Source organism: Diadema antillarum, unplaced genomic scaffold (assembly GCF_040938485.1).
Source record: "Diadema antillarum isolate AM-2024a unplaced genomic scaffold, OU_Dant_1.0 seq00001321_RagTag, whole genome shotgun sequence".
In the NCBI taxonomy this organism is placed as follows: Eukaryota; Metazoa; Echinodermata; class Echinoidea; order Diadematoida; family Diadematidae; genus Diadema; species Diadema antillarum.
Window position 1 is genome coordinate 964783 of NW_027272092.1, and position 18119 is coordinate 982901.

At 37.8% G+C, this 18119-nt stretch overlaps 1 protein-coding gene across 1 annotated transcript in view; it reads left to right on the plus strand.

Annotated features, from left to right (window-relative positions):
* LOC139708241 (histone deacetylase 6-like) overlaps positions 1 to 17762 on the plus strand; it is a 64023-nt gene extending 46261 nt beyond the window's left edge. Inside the window, exons 2-6 of the mRNA XM_071620210.1 lie at positions 12799 to 13019; positions 14659 to 14777; positions 15221 to 15370; positions 16811 to 16939; positions 17691 to 17762. Of these exons, the coding sequence (XP_071476311.1) occupies positions 12799 to 13019; positions 14659 to 14777; positions 15221 to 15370; positions 16811 to 16939; positions 17691 to 17762 (691 nt within the window). The remainder of the gene's footprint in view (positions 1 to 12798; positions 13020 to 14658; positions 14778 to 15220; positions 15371 to 16810; positions 16940 to 17690) is intronic.
* Positions 17763 to 18119: the final 357 nt, after the last annotated feature.

An 18119-nucleotide genomic window follows, 5' to 3' on the forward strand; every position in this document is an offset into this window, starting at 1 on the left:
GATCTATTTTGATAGTACACTTTACTGAGAGATAACCTTGCCCCCAAATTGCTTCAACCATGCAATCTGTTTTTACCAAAATGAACATATTAGGTAAATGTATATAAATGCAGGAGGGGGACATCTATGTCCAAACAATTTTAACATGATGGTCAAATGATAAATTTAAGTTCATTGAAAATTGGTTCGTTTTATACTGAATGGCCTGATATTGAATTGAAAAGAAAAGGACAACCCTAAAATTCTGTTGAACACTGTTTTAAATACCAAACTGTCACATTTTTCTTTGTCCAAATAACATGCCTTTACCAACAAGTCTAGAAATGGTGTAGTTTTCTATATATATATATATATATATTTTCTTTATATTAAATCTAATAGATCATGTGTTTGGAACAATTTAGGGGCAAAGTTATATCTTACGTCTGTATTAGATTTTGGGGTAATGCACAACCTGACATCCCTGAAATGTCCCCTTTCACCTTGGAAATATCCATTTCCCACATTAAATTCTTTGGTGTCTTCTTCTCAGTCATATTCTCTCTTCTGTGTTTCTTTAACATAGGCTCTGGTTATTTGAGAGGCTGTGCTTGGGAGAAGAGAATGCTAGAATTATCATCTGAGTGTGAGAGGAATCGTACCATATCTGTCAGTCGATTCTATGCTGCCCTGATGTGGCGCAGCAAACATTGCCATGTATTGTGTTAGATAGCAGTAGCATTGATTGGCAGTAGTGAATTATTCATCACCACTTGTGCATTTCATGCTCGGCACAAAGTGTAAAAGACGTCATCATTCGTTCTCTTTCTCTCTGACACCCCCCCCCCCCCCCCCACCACCTCTCTCTCTATCTCTCTCTTTCCCTCTCTTTCTGTCCATTTTGTAGCACTTTATGACTTGCTTGGTGTATGGAAACAGTATACACTACTTGCATCTTATTTACAATTGGAATTTTCAATTAAACACTTTGCTTCCATAGAGAATGATACAAATTTGACAGTCAATCACAAGTTGAAAAAAAAAGTAGTAATAGGGAAAAATATTGCATGTGAGTATATTTTCTGCAACTGAATCACCAATTACGAGAAATTGAACCATTATGCTTTCTTTATAGCAGAGTAGAGATACAGTACATGTACAAGTGTATTACAGATATATGCAGTGCCGATAGCATGAATACATATATAAGAGTTGCCTGTGTGTTGTCCCTGTGCTATGCATAAAAACTAACTGTGCCATGATATACACTGTATATATTCCAGATCATAGAGTTGTTTGGTGTTCCTAAGGGTAATATATTTCTTTTTCTTTCTTTTTTTAATGCAGTTATTCCTTGAATACTACTTTTTTGTTTAAACAATGACTTTAGATTCAGGTGCATTAAGCTTTTTGCAAAGTATCCAAGTTCTATGTGAACCTGCTGGCAGTATTCAAACTTTTGACTTTTAGATAATAGAATCTTCAGCTGGATCTTATACTACATAGTAAAAAACAAGAAAAGAAAAACAAATAAACAAAACCTCATTGATTCTAATCATACAGTCCTAGATTATCCAGCCTTTTGTGTCGTGACTCCAGGAATGTTTTCACTAATTTTTGGAAAAAAATCCCTTTTTATGCCTCCGCCACGAAGTGGTGCTGGAGGCATTATGTTTTCGGGTTGTCCGTCCATCCGTCCGTCCGTCCGCAATGAATTTTGTGGACAGCGTAACTAAAAAACCTTTTGAGGTATCATAATGAAACTTGGCATGTATGTGTATTAGGGGGTGAAGTTGTGCCTATCAACTTTTGGGTGCTCAAGGTCAAAGGTCAAAAGGTCAAGGTCAAATACGTAAAATTTCACTATTTCCACCATATCTATGCAATGCCTGAAGATATTTTCTTAAAACTTAATGTATAAATGTATTACCCAATTAAGATTCTCTGGTGAAAGTTTGGGGTCATGAGGTAAAAGGTCAAGTAACAATATCAAAACTTCACTTTTTACCCCCTAACTTAGAAATTGTTCAAGGTACTTGTATCTTCATGGAACATAGTATATATACATATACTGACTGGCAGTGATTATCTAGAGAATTTAGGGTTCGTGGGGTCAAAGGTCAAGGGCAACACTTCAACATTTTACTGTTTCCCTCATATTTATGCGATACCAGCAGGATTTTTTTTTTTTACACTTGGTGTATGCATGTATAATCTAATAGAGATTCTCTGGAAACTTTTTTTTTTCGTTTTTTTTTTTCGTTTTTTTTTTGGCCTTAAAGGTCAAAAGGTTAAAGATCAAGGGAAAGTGCTGAACTAACTTTTTCCTCCATATCTCATAGGTGGCTCGAGTTATTTTGAAACTTTCTACATATTCATGCATGTTCTGCCTGACAGTGATTATCCTATGAATTTTAGAGTCAAAGGCCAGATGAAAATGGTAACAATGTACTTTTCAATACAGAAATTGCACTTTTTTTCCATACCTTGAAAATTACTCAATGCATAAACTTATGAATGGACAAAGTCATTTTAAAGTCCTTAAATCCCGTAATACATGCTCTCCTATTCATCCAATTAAACCTAGGTCAAGGAAGGTGAACATTCAACACATTTGTGACAAACTTGTCATTTTAATATTTTGCCAATTTTGTGAAAATATAATTACACATTGTCCACATGTACTATAGACCTATTAGGAGAATCATGCATTATGGCAGAGGCATACCAGTCACCTTAGCGACATTTCTAGTTTCTATTGAAATACTCAATGTGCCAGGTTACCATCGGCATCCAAAATTACTAATATATCCTTACATTCACAACCAATTAAATTACCATAACTGAGAGTTGGTAACACATATTACCAGTACTTGGATTTCTCTCTGTGCTATAAAATTGCTCAGTTCTATTTCCCTCCCGTTTCATCTATGTGTATGTGTTTGTGTGTAATATCTTTGAAAAGATAGCTTGGAAGTTCTTCATTTACTTTCAGAAACAAAAGAAGCAGAAATATTTCCACTAAAGCAATACAGGCTCAAAATTTTGACATTGGCTTCAACGTGGATGCATTATGTCTATTTTCAGAATTTCAAATTGAAGAAAGAACACTGTAAAAATTATTGTGATTGAAAACCACAGTGAAGAAATGGGAAATAAGTGTTTATCTGTTTCCAGGAGAGTATTGTGTGATTCCCCCCCCCCCCCCCCCCCCGAGATGGTGTCCAGTAAAATATTGTGTTACAAGAAGCAGTACTTCAATGAGTTGTGAATTTTGCGAATTTCAGACACAATTAGAATGCACAATTTATGAATGATAAAGATACTGCAAAATGTACCATACATTGTTTGCACAATATTTCTTGTTTGATTTGTGTTGGAGCAACTTGAAAAGACACAGTAATAACAGCCAAGTTTCCTCAGTATCACAAAGAAAAGAAGTCAAGTGCTATTTTAAAACAGAAGAATCTGCAATGTCAGTGTTACTCTATGTATACAGTTAGTATGCTTTGATCGTAGATTGATGTCACTATTTTACAGGAGTTACAAAAAAAAAGAATGAGACAATTTTATTACTGTATACACCAAATATTTAGTGAGGTTTTTGTTTTCGTGAATTTTGCAAGTTGGGTGCTGTTCATGAATTCAAACATGCGCAAATCCCGATATGAATGTGACATGCATGCATATATTTCTCCATTCAGTACTGTATTGCACAATCGCAAATTTATCGACCTGTGAAATTGTTGGGAAGTCCCAATTCACAAAAAATTAGACTCACTAAATATACATGGCATATAAATAGTATTTGAAATACTAGTAAATCTGGTCTTACTTACTTTACATGCCTTGTCCCAAGTCACATGCCGTTGCAAAGATAATGAACTCAGCAAAAGATCAGACACCATTATTTCAGTGGAAGCGAGGTGTTTAGCTCAATGCTGTTTCCTGTATCACCCACAAGCTAGCTAACTAAGATCTGAACCGACTTGCTGGGGTCATTTTCCACAAGAGTGTCAGTGAAGCCATTATCAAACCCGTGTTGCTTTTGTACTTCTCTGCACACCTGTGTTTACATATGTGTGTGATTGTGTGTGTCCAGATTGTGTTGTTTGTGCCATCAGATCAGTTTGAGTGAGGCCACACCCCCTGAATTTATGATGCCTGCTGATTGGCTGCCTGGGAGCAGCCTCGTGCAGTACGCTATAAAGTTGCAGATGTGTGCATAGTGTGTGGATATTGTCAAGTTTCCTCTCTTTCCAGAGCGAATGAGACAACTGCAGTAAAGGTCGATGCATTTAGGACATCACTGAGTAAAACTGCTGCATGTAATGTATTTCTTTGTTTGTGGATAAAGCAGAAATCAAGTTTCCATAGACATTTTCATTCAACATGATTTGCTTTCAATTAAATCACTCGCTGACATGAGCATGTGGACATTCTACAAGTGTTATTTGTGCTACTATGCAACAAGTGAATTGTAAAATTATGTTAAATTATGGTGCATTACTGTTCATTTCTTTTCCTTTTTTTTTCCAGCTCAATTGACAAATATGAATGACATTTCTTTTTCTCTTTAGTTTTGTTTCACTGTACCATGCTGAATTGGTTCACATGCATGCATACAGTTTAAGTAATGAAGTATGAGAGTGTGCAGCCACAATGTGCAATGTATGTGCTTAATGCTATCCCTGCCTTTCTACACATACACTGTACCATACATATCTATGTTCTGACATATGGAAATGTAAAATTGGTAATTATTCTGTTTCCTCATCCATATAAACTCTGTCAGTATTTTCTTCAATTTCCCTTTTCTTAAGAGTAACCAATGGTTGTGGTTCATTTCTTAGGAAAACCCAGATGGGGTCTTGACAGTGTGAATTGGTTTTGAGGCTTATTTGTAAACATTGCCAAGCCTGTGTCTAGACTACTGTATATGGCAAATATTTCACAAGGTTTTTATTTACCCAAATTTTGCGAGTCAGGTGCTATTGGCGAAATTAAAGACACACGAAAATTGTGATTTTGATCCCAATGTAAATGTGATGCACATGTCTACATTTCCCCATTCAGTACAGTACTCCATGATTGCAAATTTAACCACTCGCGAAATCGTCAGGAAGTCCAATTTACAGAAATTTAGACTCGCTAAATACAGTGTATGTGGCCTATGCAGTATTACAGCAAAGTTTCTGCACACATGATCTTTTTATCCAAGGTAGCCTCTTCAATGTAGGTACTGTTCCTGAAATCCTTGTCTGATTAGGCTTTATATACATATTAACATCACTCTTAGAAAATTATATTGGCCATGTTTGTTTGGCTGTAAAAAAAAGGGGGGATTCATCTTTTACCGATTCCTATTTCTTCTTTGGTTGTGTGTGTGTGTGTGTGTGATGTGGGGGGGGGGTGACCTATTCCATGGAGAAATTTAGTCTCTGTCGTACATTTCACAAGAGGGTGAAAGGATGCTTTGACAGTGATCAATGAACAATCATTCTAATGTACCATACTCCATAACCGTGCAACAAAGTCAGCATTGGTTCAAATTCAAGAAGTGTCTGACAGTATGCTGAAGGTATGCCCTCATGCATGCATAAATGAGGTTTTATGGCTTCTGTATTTTGTTCTTGTTACTTCATCTTTTTTTTACTCTTGTATTTCTTTTTGTTTAAGGGAACCTGGGATGTGTAAAGATTTTCTAATCAAAATGTAATCTGCTTTCAGAGTACAGAAACTGGAGATGGATGTTTTGTGTTATTTAGTATTATCAATTAGGATAAGACCAAAAAAAGAGAGAAGATACTAAAAGATTGTGCTAATCTAGATTTTCTTTTTCTTTTTTTAGTTCTGAAGATCATCATATGGGGGGGGGGGGAGCAGGGAATAGGTTTTCAATCTAGTAGATGACAAACTTTTGATATCTGGTTTGAGAGAACACATCTACTTTGATAAGAGCAGAAATGCTGCTGCAAAATAAAGCCTAGTCACTACAGTGAAAGACAAAAACAAACAAACAAACAAACAGACAGACACATGCATCGTATCTATTATCTTTCTTGTTCACCATTGACAACAAAAAACATCAAACAAACAAACGAACAAACAAACAGACAAACAAAGGGAGAAAAATAGGAGAAGCGATCTCTGTTTCAAATCTTGAGATTGATGAACTCAGAGATACAACTGTAGTTGGCATGCTCCCCAGCTCATAACTGTCCATGCATCGTTGCCACCGGATACCTGGACCGCTTTTCTTATTCAGCCTCGGTGACCAAGAGAGCAGTTCAAAGGGAGGAAAAAATTGTGAGGAGCAATGCACTCTTTATTGATTCATTCCCCCAATGTACAGTCGCTCTAGCCTTTTCCGTCACGCTGTCTCAGTATACCTCATGTTGTTGCAGTCCGGGGAAAGTTTGGCCTTGTGTTAGTTGTTGTTTTGAGAAGTGAGGGGAATTCCTCATAACCTGTGCCCACTGGAGATGGAATAGATAGAAGGGATATTTACTTTCCGGCCCAGCAAACAATTCAAGAATATGCTAGGGTGATAGCAACCTTTTGCTGTAGAAATCATGCAGCGTAGCTATCTGAGTTAGATGGTAACTTGTTAATATGTGCTGACAACTGAAATGGATTGACATCTCTTTTGAAGACTGAAGGTAGTCTTCATCCAAACATGAATGGACCACACTTTCTCGCAGATGAAAGTCTTTTCTTTGATAACTAAATAAGGAATAGGAGCAGTCATGTTATCTCAGATCAGATGAGGCCGAAGTGCCAAAGTCTTTTAAGTGCCATGGAGAAACTACACGTACTTAGATTTGCTCTATGAATATTGTACCCCTATCATTAACCACTAGATGTTGTTATATTTCCTGTGTGTTCAGTGAGAGTTCAGTGTTCATGAAACAAGAGCCATAAAAATACTGCCACTGAAATCCACTGTCATTCAAGACACTTGAATTGCTGTCGAAGCGGTTAGAACTCTGTGCAGATATAATAAACATCAGCTGTTTACTGGTTATTATGTCAATATCATTCCCACATTTGCTTGTCAGTCTTGTTCATTTTAATCCATGCATACTATTGTATGTTACAGGTATTCATGAACATCTCTGATATGTGGTCATCCTTGAAGTTGTGTGCATCATCTCTGTCACAGATTCTCAGGCATTTCCCTATAAAGCAACAGTGTCAAATTATGATAATGTGATCGAGAGCTTATTCTTTTCTTTTTTTTCAGTCAAGTTCTCAGGAGGGGGGTAATAAAAATGTACACAACAAAAAAGTGTGGATGGGGAATGGAGCACTATTGCAGTTGATGTGGACAAAAGCATTCCAGGTTTCAAGTAACGGAGCAACATTGCTGTCTATGGTGTCCTGAATGATAAAAAAAAAAGAATAAAAATATACTTTCTGCATCACAACATAATGGAGTTAAGTTTGTAATCAAGAGTTAGCATTTTTATGGAAGTGTGTGAATCCAACAACACAATTTCCATGAACCATGTTTCTTCAGCAAGTGAATGACATCTGTGCTAACTAGAAAGAAGAACAGAAAAGAACAGAACAGAAAAGAAAAGAAAAGAAAAGAAAAAGAGAGAAAGAAAGAGACAAGTTGCCTGCAAGGGCTAACTGGTCACTGTGTTTAAAGGCAGATGGTAATGATACATCAACACAGAATATTTGAGGACATTGAATTTTGCTGTGCCTGTATGCTACACATGTATTTTTTATGTGGCACTTGTGCAAAATGTAACACATCAATATTTTATTTAGGCTTTGTGAATTTATGCAATACAAAAATAACAGTAAAGGACTATTATTACATGTTCATGGTTTGTATATGCTTCACCTACTGTAGGGTGTGAAAAATAATACCTGCAGGCATGTTTGAGCTTTGGGACAGTACAAGGTTGTCTTTAATGGACTCTGTGGGCAAATTCAAGACTCGTGCACCCTGAAGTGATAGTTGAATAGCAGAATAAATGAGCCTCTAATCTATCGCAGAATAAATCCAATACTTTGAACATCCCTCTGAGGAATGGAGAACTGTGGATGTATGTCACAGCCTTGCTAACTATCAGATTTCTGTTGCCCAAGGTAGGCTCTGGCACGCTTGCGCTTCATTTCCGCTGAGCAAGATTTTGTTAGATTATGGCACAATTAGAGCGATGGCCAAGATGTTTGTTCACAGGCGTTTCTCCAGCCATCTCGGCATTTTCCAAGTAGATTAAGGTGAAGTTTCTACACTGTGTTACAATTTTGTTAAATTCTGCATTGAGCAGTTACAAATTGTTTGAGTGTGCATGCAGTTTACGGCAGATGCTCCATGTGTGGCATGGTCATACATTTAATGGCACATCTCATTCATTCATGTTTGTTTGTTTTTATATCTATGACCCTGCATCTCAAACTTAAATTGCCTGAATGTTGTTGCAATAATAAAGGCTCTGCTAAAATGGAGTAGAAAATTATACTTGTTCAGTGTATGCCTTGAGTGCTTGGAGCTTTTTACATTGTCTGTGACGTCACCATGTACCACAGATATTTTGAGATCCATCAGAAAAGACTGCCAAGTAGATTACAGCGATGCTATGAAATGTTAATGTTCTAAATCCTGTCCAACGCATCGGTAAATTTACAAGCTGTATGTTGTCACACCCTGTGAAAGTTGGCATGAATTATTCAGAGTGGCACCTGCTTACATGCCTACTTTTCTCCTTTAATCTTTTATACTCATTTGCTTTGTACTTTTGAGGCAAAAACCAGTGGTTGTAGATTCTTGGAAGATGTGAAATCTGTAAGGATTGAATCTGTAGAATCATTGAACCTCTTAAGTACTTGATCTGCTAGAGGGAGTGTGGGAGAAAGATCTTCTTTTATTGTGCACTATGGAAGCTATGGGGTGTGTGTTTCAAGCTGTAGGACAGAGTTGAATGGCAGCATAGTTTGTAGTCTGGGTGCCATAGGCTGAACCTTGTTTTACCGTTTGCCCGATGTTTTTTGATGGTTTTACCCTATTTTGATGGTGCTGAATCTGAATCTGGATGATGCAACTCTTGCATCCTTGAGGGTTTTGAGATATTCCAAATGGCCGCCAAAATGGCTGCCAAAATATGAAATCCCAATATATTTCCTTACAAAAGGTGAAAAAATTTGATGTAAAAATGCAGTTTATCTGCATTTCCAGGGTGTTGAATCTGAATTCTGGATGATGCAATTATCGGATTCTTGAGGATTTTAGAATATTCAAGATGGCCACCAAAAAGGGAAATTCTCATATATTTCCTTTGAAACAGTCAAAACTGTGAAAAAGTGATGTTGTTACCATATTTTGAGGGTGCTGAATCTGAATCTGGACAAAAGAACTCTCACATCCCACATGTTTTTGAGATATCCATAATGGCCCCCAAAAACCTACAAGTATTTCATATAAATGGAACAAAATTGAAAATAATTGGATGGTTTTACCCTATTTTGAGGTGCTGAATCTGAATCTGGACAAAATGAATCTCACATCCCACACATTTTTGAGATATATCCAAAATGGCCACCAAAAACCTGCTGAATCCAAATCTGGTTGATGCAAGTCTTGCTTCATTGAATTTTTTTGAAATATTCAAGATGGCGGCCGATTTGATATATACAAAATCTTTTATATTTCCAAAATTTCAAGAATTCAAGAATTAATCAACCAGATTCGGATTCAGCTCCCTCGAAATAGGGTAAAACCATATTTTTTGTATTGATTAAGCGATATGACTGTGCGCGCGTTGAGCGGGCTCTCACTGTGAGTTCTTGCGTAGACTCACAAAATAAAATTCACCATTAATAAGGAAATATTTAAATTGGTCATACATTTTTGGTGGCCATCCTGGATACGAAAAATTCTTCATTGATACAAGAGTTGCATAAACCAGATTTGGAAATACTAAATATTAGAATTTCAGATTTTGGCAGCCATTTTGGATATCTCAAAAACCTCAGGGATGCAAGAGTTCTTTTGTCCAGATTCAGATTCACCATCCTTGAAATAGGATAAGATTATTGATTTTGCATATCTTTCACTGTTTCAAAGGAAATATATGGGAATTTCCATTTTTGGCGGCCATCTTGAATATTTTAGAATCCTCAAATATGCAATAGTTGCATTATCCAGATTCGGATTAAGCACCCTGGAAATGCGGTAAAACTACATTTTTGCATCCTATTTTTCACCCTTTATGTATAAGGAAATGTATAGAAATTTCAGATTTTGGCGGCCATTTTGGCAGCCATTTTGAATATCTCAAGACCCTCAAGGATGCAAGAGTTGCATCATCCAGATTCGGATTCAGCACCATCGAAATAGGGTAAAATCATCAAAAAACATCGGGTAGACGGTAAAACAAGGTTAGGCCCAAAATCTTACTTTGGCACCCAGATTGTGGCACTGTGTTTCTGGAAGATCCTCTAGGCCTGTTGTGCATGTGTTTAAACAGAGACTCCAACTCTCCGTTTTCGACGGGAGATCTCCCGCCAAAAACCCATTTTTGCAAAATCTCCCGTTCTCCCGTTTGAGATTTAATTTCTCCCGCCCTGGCTCTTTGTCTCCCGTTGGAAAGGATTTCTTACTTATTTCTATCGTATGTTGAAAAAATAAGCCTTAGTTAGCACGGTCAGAGAGCATTGTAGAACCCTAGGAACTTCGCGCTTCGCACACATGCAGTTGGAGTCTCCCGTTTGCTAGGGGTTTCAGGCGGGAAAATCTCCAGATCAGAAGGTGCTTTGGGTTGGAGTCTCTGTTTAAATCTCTTTTCTTTTGCTCCCTCAGCCAAATATTTACATTGCTTTGTCCTTTTTTTTTCAACTTCTTTTTTGAAGAGCTCATGCTTCCTGTTGTTTTAAAGGGTTTAGCTCTCTTTCACAGATTATCATCAAAGGTCTTGAATAGAAAATTCAGTTTATGGTTGAGCTGCACTGTGTGGATTGATCTGGCCTCTTAGAACGTGTGCATTTCCTTGAATAACGAGTACAAAATCTGTGTGTTTTAAATTCATGGAACTGTTGTAATAAGGTAACCCCGATGTTTATAGGCAATGTGAAAAATCATGTAAAGAAATTTATCTCAGAGCTAACAGTTTGGCATGATCTATGAGACCATTATTCTGTAAGATAAATGAAAGTTTGTAAACATTTATTGGAAGTTTAAAGAAGTTTCATGGAAAAAATACATATAATTCGTAGCTGCTTTTTGTGTATAGATGAAACAAGAAAAACATGTTGGCTCAAGCAGCTCTCATGGTAGCCAGTTATATTTGTTTTGTTTTGTTTTTTGAGTGTGTGTCGTGAAGCTCAATAAGTTACCAACAATGTAGGTTTTCTGCATGAAGGTGCGATGTATATACTGTAGATGGTAATTCTGAATGATGTGATTCGTTCAGGGCCTTTAGTTTATACATGTACATGGAAATAATATATGACTGATTTACAGAGATATCGAATGTGACATGGAAATCATGTGGCTCCAATTTTCTTTCATATGAAGTCAGTGTATTTTGCTGTAACATGTGCTGTATTGGAGTAATTGCTCTTACAAACTGAATCTCATATCTTCTATAAAAAAAAAAAATGAAACTAATTGAACCTTTTCTGGAAGAGAAAATTGCATTGTTTATATTATGTTAAAATGTCTCATATCCCACATGCTCATTACACAAATCACCTTCCCCAACATTGCTGTTGGCATGAACAATATGATGCTCATGGTAACATACAGTATGCATGACCGACTGAAATCTTGTAGTGTGGAGTTTCATGTTATGACCCAATACAGCCTCAGGCCATAATCATTCCATAAACTGATTAGGGTATTGACTATACTCGTGCATGTTCTGGACTTTGCTTTAATTCCTGGATAGTGCCTGATCACACAATTGCAACAGTACTATGTTTTGTACAATGTAGAATGCCCAACCACCAAACTTTAAGTGAATTACTTTAGAGTATACACCCAAGTTGACCTGATCACCTCTGAGGATTGCTGTTCATTTTTTAAAAAACCCACAAAAAACACCAAAAAAACCTCACAGTTTAATAGGAATTTACAACATCGAGTGGAGGGAAAAACTGCTTCATTGGTAAACAAAAACCAACAATACATCTGGAAGGTTATATGCATGCATACTTTCAAATTCATGAAATTCTTCCGTCGAGATGTCTTCATTGCAACTGATTGGCCCTACATTGACGTAAATCAGCACTAAATTGATCAGTGTTTTAGTACTTAGTAGCCATAATAAAAAATCATGGGCATACATACTCGAGCAGGATTCGAACCTACGACCTCTAGTGGAGATGACGCCTGTCCGGTGATCAGGAAGTCGTAGGTTCGAATCCTGCACAAGTATGTACGCCCATGATTTTTTATCACCGTACTGGCTACTACTAAACACTGATCAATTCAGTGCTTTAATATAGAAGTCGATGTAGGGCCAATCAGTTGCAATACATACGTATACAATTGTACTCTAAGTAAAGCGTTTTGCAGTTTCAGTGCTTGCATTATGTTACATAGGACCTACATGTATTGTCCCAAACAAACATATTGATATTGTTTGTGCAGTGCATTTGATTTTGCACTTATTACATATAACAACAAAATGGCTCTAGTGAGAAAATTGCTTTATCCTGACCCCTTCCTTGACCTCATTGTTATATCAACTTCCCTCCCGTATTTGTTTACTGGTGCTATTAACCTAATGTATCAATCATTCTGTGTCACACTTTATGAGTATTCTGTTTTGTTTGCTAATCTTTATCTAATGTTAATAGGCCCATCAACGAGGGGAGCCCAGGTGGAGTGGCAGAGGTGACCTCCACAGAGGGTATTGATGGAGATGGTGGTGCATCCGGCATAGGAAAAAGAGACGAAGATGGAGTAGAAAGGGGCGTGGCAGACATCGCAGAAGGGCTGTCCAAGATGAGTGTGACAGGTGCAGCGGCTGGAGGGGGTGAACGGGACAAGGAAGGAATTCTCCAAGAACAGGATGACAGTATGTTTGACTTTACAATTTTTTGTTCTCTCTCTTTTTTTTTTTCATTGTTCATCTGTCTTTCCACAGCTTTAGTTGTAGGAGGAGATTCCCTCCCCCCCCAAAAAAAAAACAAAACAAAACAAAACAAAACAAAACAAAACAAAACAAACAAACAAACAAACAAACAAAAATGTTTTGAAAGAAAGCAGTGAAACAAGAAAAACTGTTTTTTTTTTTATATATTTACAATCAGAGTGAGGACCGGAGTTACGGTGATGCTGGAAACTTTAAATTTTGTTTGTTGCCTTTTTGGCTACCAGCCTTAATTACATGCAGTTCAGTAGTACATGTATTAATTGGGTGAGTCCTATACTTCAGTAAGTATGAACAAATTCCAAGTAACATAAAATGCTTGTATGATACGTAGTAATTCAGTAAAATGAAGAAAGACCAGAGTATTTTGGGGGTACTTTCATCAATACCATAATTTATAAAATGGGTTCAAGAATGTAGCCAATAGGAAGCGCTGAAATGAGACACACCTCCTTCCTTTACTTCAGTACAACTGCACTGCCTGTAATCCTATGGTAGATTGCCGATCGTCTGTGCGCGCGGCGGCTCCTTTGATGAATTGCATGCATACGCGTACGCGCTGTCAATCCTGTAAACAACTTCTAGTTCGGGCTGCCGGCCGGCCGGCCTGTCTTCCCTTGTGCATAACATATGAGGCGTACGTACGTATACTGTACTATGCGTACGTACGTATACTGTACTATACGTACACTTTGTACAGTACAGTAGACCAAGCGTTATGGGACCGGACGCGTACATGGAGTCACTTTGAAGAGCAAATCCAACGATTTAGCAGGTTAATTCTCACGCCGTTTTCAGAGTACGTTGTCTAGTAGGCCTATATGAGGAGTCTATATCAAGTCTTTAAGGTAAAGGGTGCATATTCTATGTAAAATAAGTAAGTTTTCATGCGGGTGTCCGGAAACCCAACCCCCCATTATACTTATAGTATATGTGCGGGACTTCCGCGAGTGCGACGTGCGTAAAAGTTTGGGACGAACATCTTCAGACGTCTTGACCCACAAAGGTACGTGAAAAACGCTGAAAAATGATGTTAGTTTTCGAATTTTCGACCCATTTTATCCTGTGCATCATTTGTATAATAACAGACAAATAACAGCAATTACATGAACATGTGTATATACATATTGTATTTGTTATATTCTATTTTTTAGTGAAGAGAGCTCTACTTCCTCTTCCAGCATATCTGTACAACCTCCTCAGGCCATGCACTGTATAGTATCCTTTGGGGTTCCCCGTCACTCACGGAATGCCCCTCATAATAACCACATTTACAATGATATTTAAACAACATGAGGTAGTTATGACATGCTGTTCCGCCCTTGTCTGTCGTGTTGCTACAGTGGACTCCCGTTATAGCGAAGTCCTCGGGACCGGCAGTTTTCTTTTGTTATATCGAAATAAACAAATAAGCAATTATGAAAACACACAGAGTGAATGATGTTGGAGCCTGAATTTTTACTTCGTTGTAACCAAAATTTTTTTTATAGCCATGTTCGTTGTAGCGGGAGTGCACTAGTGTACTGTAATATACAATGTATTATGTGCTATGTTTGCATGACAGAAAATGATGATGAGGCTCTTGGTGCATGTGGGTTGAGTGACCCAGGACCGATGGAGGCAGGACGTGAAGATGGGAAGGACAACATCCTGAGTAGCCTGGCTGAAACGTTTGGTTCAGAGGTAACACAGATTATAAACGTTGGTACAAGCACTTAGAAAGGGTCTAGGCGGGGGCACAGACAAGAGCAAAGTGGTGTAGTGGTGTGATGAAGTGATCTGGGGAAGAGGGATTGTTTTCCCTTATATAATGATGAGCTTGCCTTGTAAAACTTCAGCATAACTGTTGACGTGAGAAACAAAGATGATTTATTTATACTACTGCAAGCACCTTGCATTTTGATGTAACCATTCTTATGATTATTACCGTCATAAAGGTGTTGAAAGTTGGCTGACAAATGATGTTTTTTTTGGGGGGGGGGGTTTAACCCTAAGTTGTGCTAGCAGTCAGATTTTTTCTTACTTTTTTTTTTTGCTTTCACACTTCACATTATTCTGATAAATTGTTCCTTTAAATTCTTTTAAGTCCCTTTTATTCTTGACCGTTTTGTTGTTGTTATTGCCAGGTTGAGATGCATGCAGTCATTCCACTAACCTGGTGCCCACATCTGTCTACCGACGTTCAACCCATGCCCTTCACTGGACTTGACGCACGCGAGCCCTGTGGGGACTGTGGTGATGATAAGGAGAATTGGGTGTGTCTCTTTTGCTACAAGGTAAAAAAAAAATCATTTCATAGGGATATGCACTAACCCCCAATCCCATTCAGATGGTAGAAAATTTTACTTTAATCACAGTTATAATCTCCATTTACTGTATATGCCAAATATTTCGCAATATTTTTATTTTCGTGAATTTCACGAGTCAGGTGCTACATTGTATTTGCGAAATTAAAGACACGCTAAAATATTGACTCTGATCCTGATGTGAATGTGATGTATGTGTGTACAGTTCTCCGTTCAGTACAGGACTCCACGAACGCGAATTTAAACACTCGTGAAATTGTTGAGAATTCCCAATTCACGAAAATTTAGACTCGCGAAATATGTGGCGTATAAAGTAATAGAAGAAACATTATTAAAATTGAGATATTTCTTGTGTGTGAAATTAATTCAATGCCATCATGATTCTAGAATCTTGACTAGCAAATCGATGTCTTGAGGTGTTTTACAAATCTTGATTTGCTTGATTCGTGGTGCCGCTCCCTGTATGAAAGCCTCGACCTACAAAACAAGATTCAAGAGGCGAAGCTTAGCTCAGCCCTATATTTACTTCCGCCCACATACTGTACGTAATGTAATGCAATCTGTCTAAACTGCATAAACTCCGTGTCATACCATTCATGGCCATTGATTCTCTCTCATTTCCTCATTGTGTACAAATTTTGGACCACATAGTTAAGTTTTACAGCAGACAATTTATGGTCACTTTTAATTTGTCTTGAAGAATTAAATGTCAGTAGTCTGAAGCCTGATGTCCTGTAAAAAAGGATGACATAATATTGGTCGAGATGGGGCTCCAGATTTCCAACATTTTTGTGAGATAATTAGAATTGAGGTACCTCTGATGAAAGATAAAAGAACCTAAAATTCTAAGAGGAATTCAAAGTTTATTTGATGAAAGTTAGATTTGAAATGACGGAGAAATCCAAAAACAAAGAGGTCATAATGAATGATGGGACCTACATGTACCAGTTATCAGGGCCACTTTGTTTTACTTTGGTTTTTGTTTGTTTGTTTTTATATCTCAGCCATTTCAAAACCCATTTTCATCGCATAAACTTTTGATTCCTTTTAGAATTACATGCTCTTTGATGTTTCATAAGTGGTTTCTAATTATCTTACAAAAAGTTAACATCTAAATCCCCCTTCTCAACGAAAGCTATACCATCCGTTTATGGGGGGAAAAATCTATTCCGGAACCTGGCTATTTCTAGCTTTTATTACCAAACCATGGGAGAAAATGCCATTCACAGCTCTTGCCCTGGCCCATACAATGTATATTAAAGTGCAAGGCCTGCTAGGGAATGATAAGAAGGTGGGAAATATGCATCAAGCAGGCTTGCAAAGTAGTGCTGCTGCCATTCAGGAATGTTTATTTCCCACACATTGTCTTTTTTTTTTTCTTACCTGCCTCTCCCCTCCAACATCCATCAGGTGTACTGTGGGCGCTATGTGAATGAACACATGCTGATGCATGGACTGGCAACTGACCACCACATGGTCCTGAGCTATGCCGATCTCTCTGTGTGGTGCTATGGCTGCGAATCCTACGTACACCATGTGGTACGTATCATGTCATCCAGCTCACACAAGGGTTTCTTTCGTGTTGACATGGATCATTTGCTGTCTGAGGAAGAAAAGAAAATCATAAACTTTTGGAACATTTATCCCATTTTTATTCTTGTTTGCAAAATTTCATTTGTCAGGTACTGTATGCACTGAATGTTTTGAAGGGATATTGAATGGTTTTACACCATGTATGATGTCAATAATAATTTGTTGACATTTTTGGTATATGAGGGACAATCCCAACCAGCTTGAGCCAGCTTGAGTCCTATGGCATACTGTAAAATGTACAAAATATCAAATCCAGTCACTGTTCTATGATCTTGTCACTTTGGTGCAATGTTTCTTAAGCATTCAGCTTCCCCAGATCTTCAAGACCTGGGATTGCTAGATGCCAAGTTAAGTGTTGCAGTATTAAAGAGATCTGAGAGACAACTCGGCATCAACCAACAATCATATTGTCAAGAACTTACAAACAGCTCTGTTGGCAGTCACAATCAAAGAATGTATTTTCTTCTAACACTTTGGCTGCAAAGCTGAAATCCTTCAATTACGGCATAATTAGAAAGTTCACATTGTTCTTTGATATTGTGTTCATACTTTGACAGAGTAGAATCTGCAAGTTGCATGTGTATTCCAGTACTCTGGTGGCATATTGCAGTCACTCATTACTTTTGCTGAAGGATAGATGAATGTGCAGATGAATGTGTGAGTTGAGAACTCCATTGCACCATTGCTATTCATGCAGGTTCTCATCCCAGCGAAGAGAGCAGCGCACATTAGCAAGTTTGGAGAAGACATACCCGGGATGGAGAACTGAACCACCTATGGATGAGTTCCTACCAATCAAGGGCACGGTGCCTGCCTCAAGCACCAATGGATGAGATCCTGTACCGAAGATGAAGGTGCAATACCTGCCTTTGGCACCAGCAGTCATAGAGGATGTACCAATGGAGGATATTAATTATCTGAGAATAGGATATGGTACCTTCATATGGCATCAGCAGTGAAGGGGGGTGTACCAGATGGTGACTGGCGTTGCTTATGATTGACGCCTTTTGTTATTGAGTTACAGTTTTTGAGATGTTTTACCGTGTATTTTCTTTAGGCAATGTATTTCGACGTGATTTTCATTGTTAAATGTCTTTCGTATCATGGAAGCGTGCTCTTCTTTTGT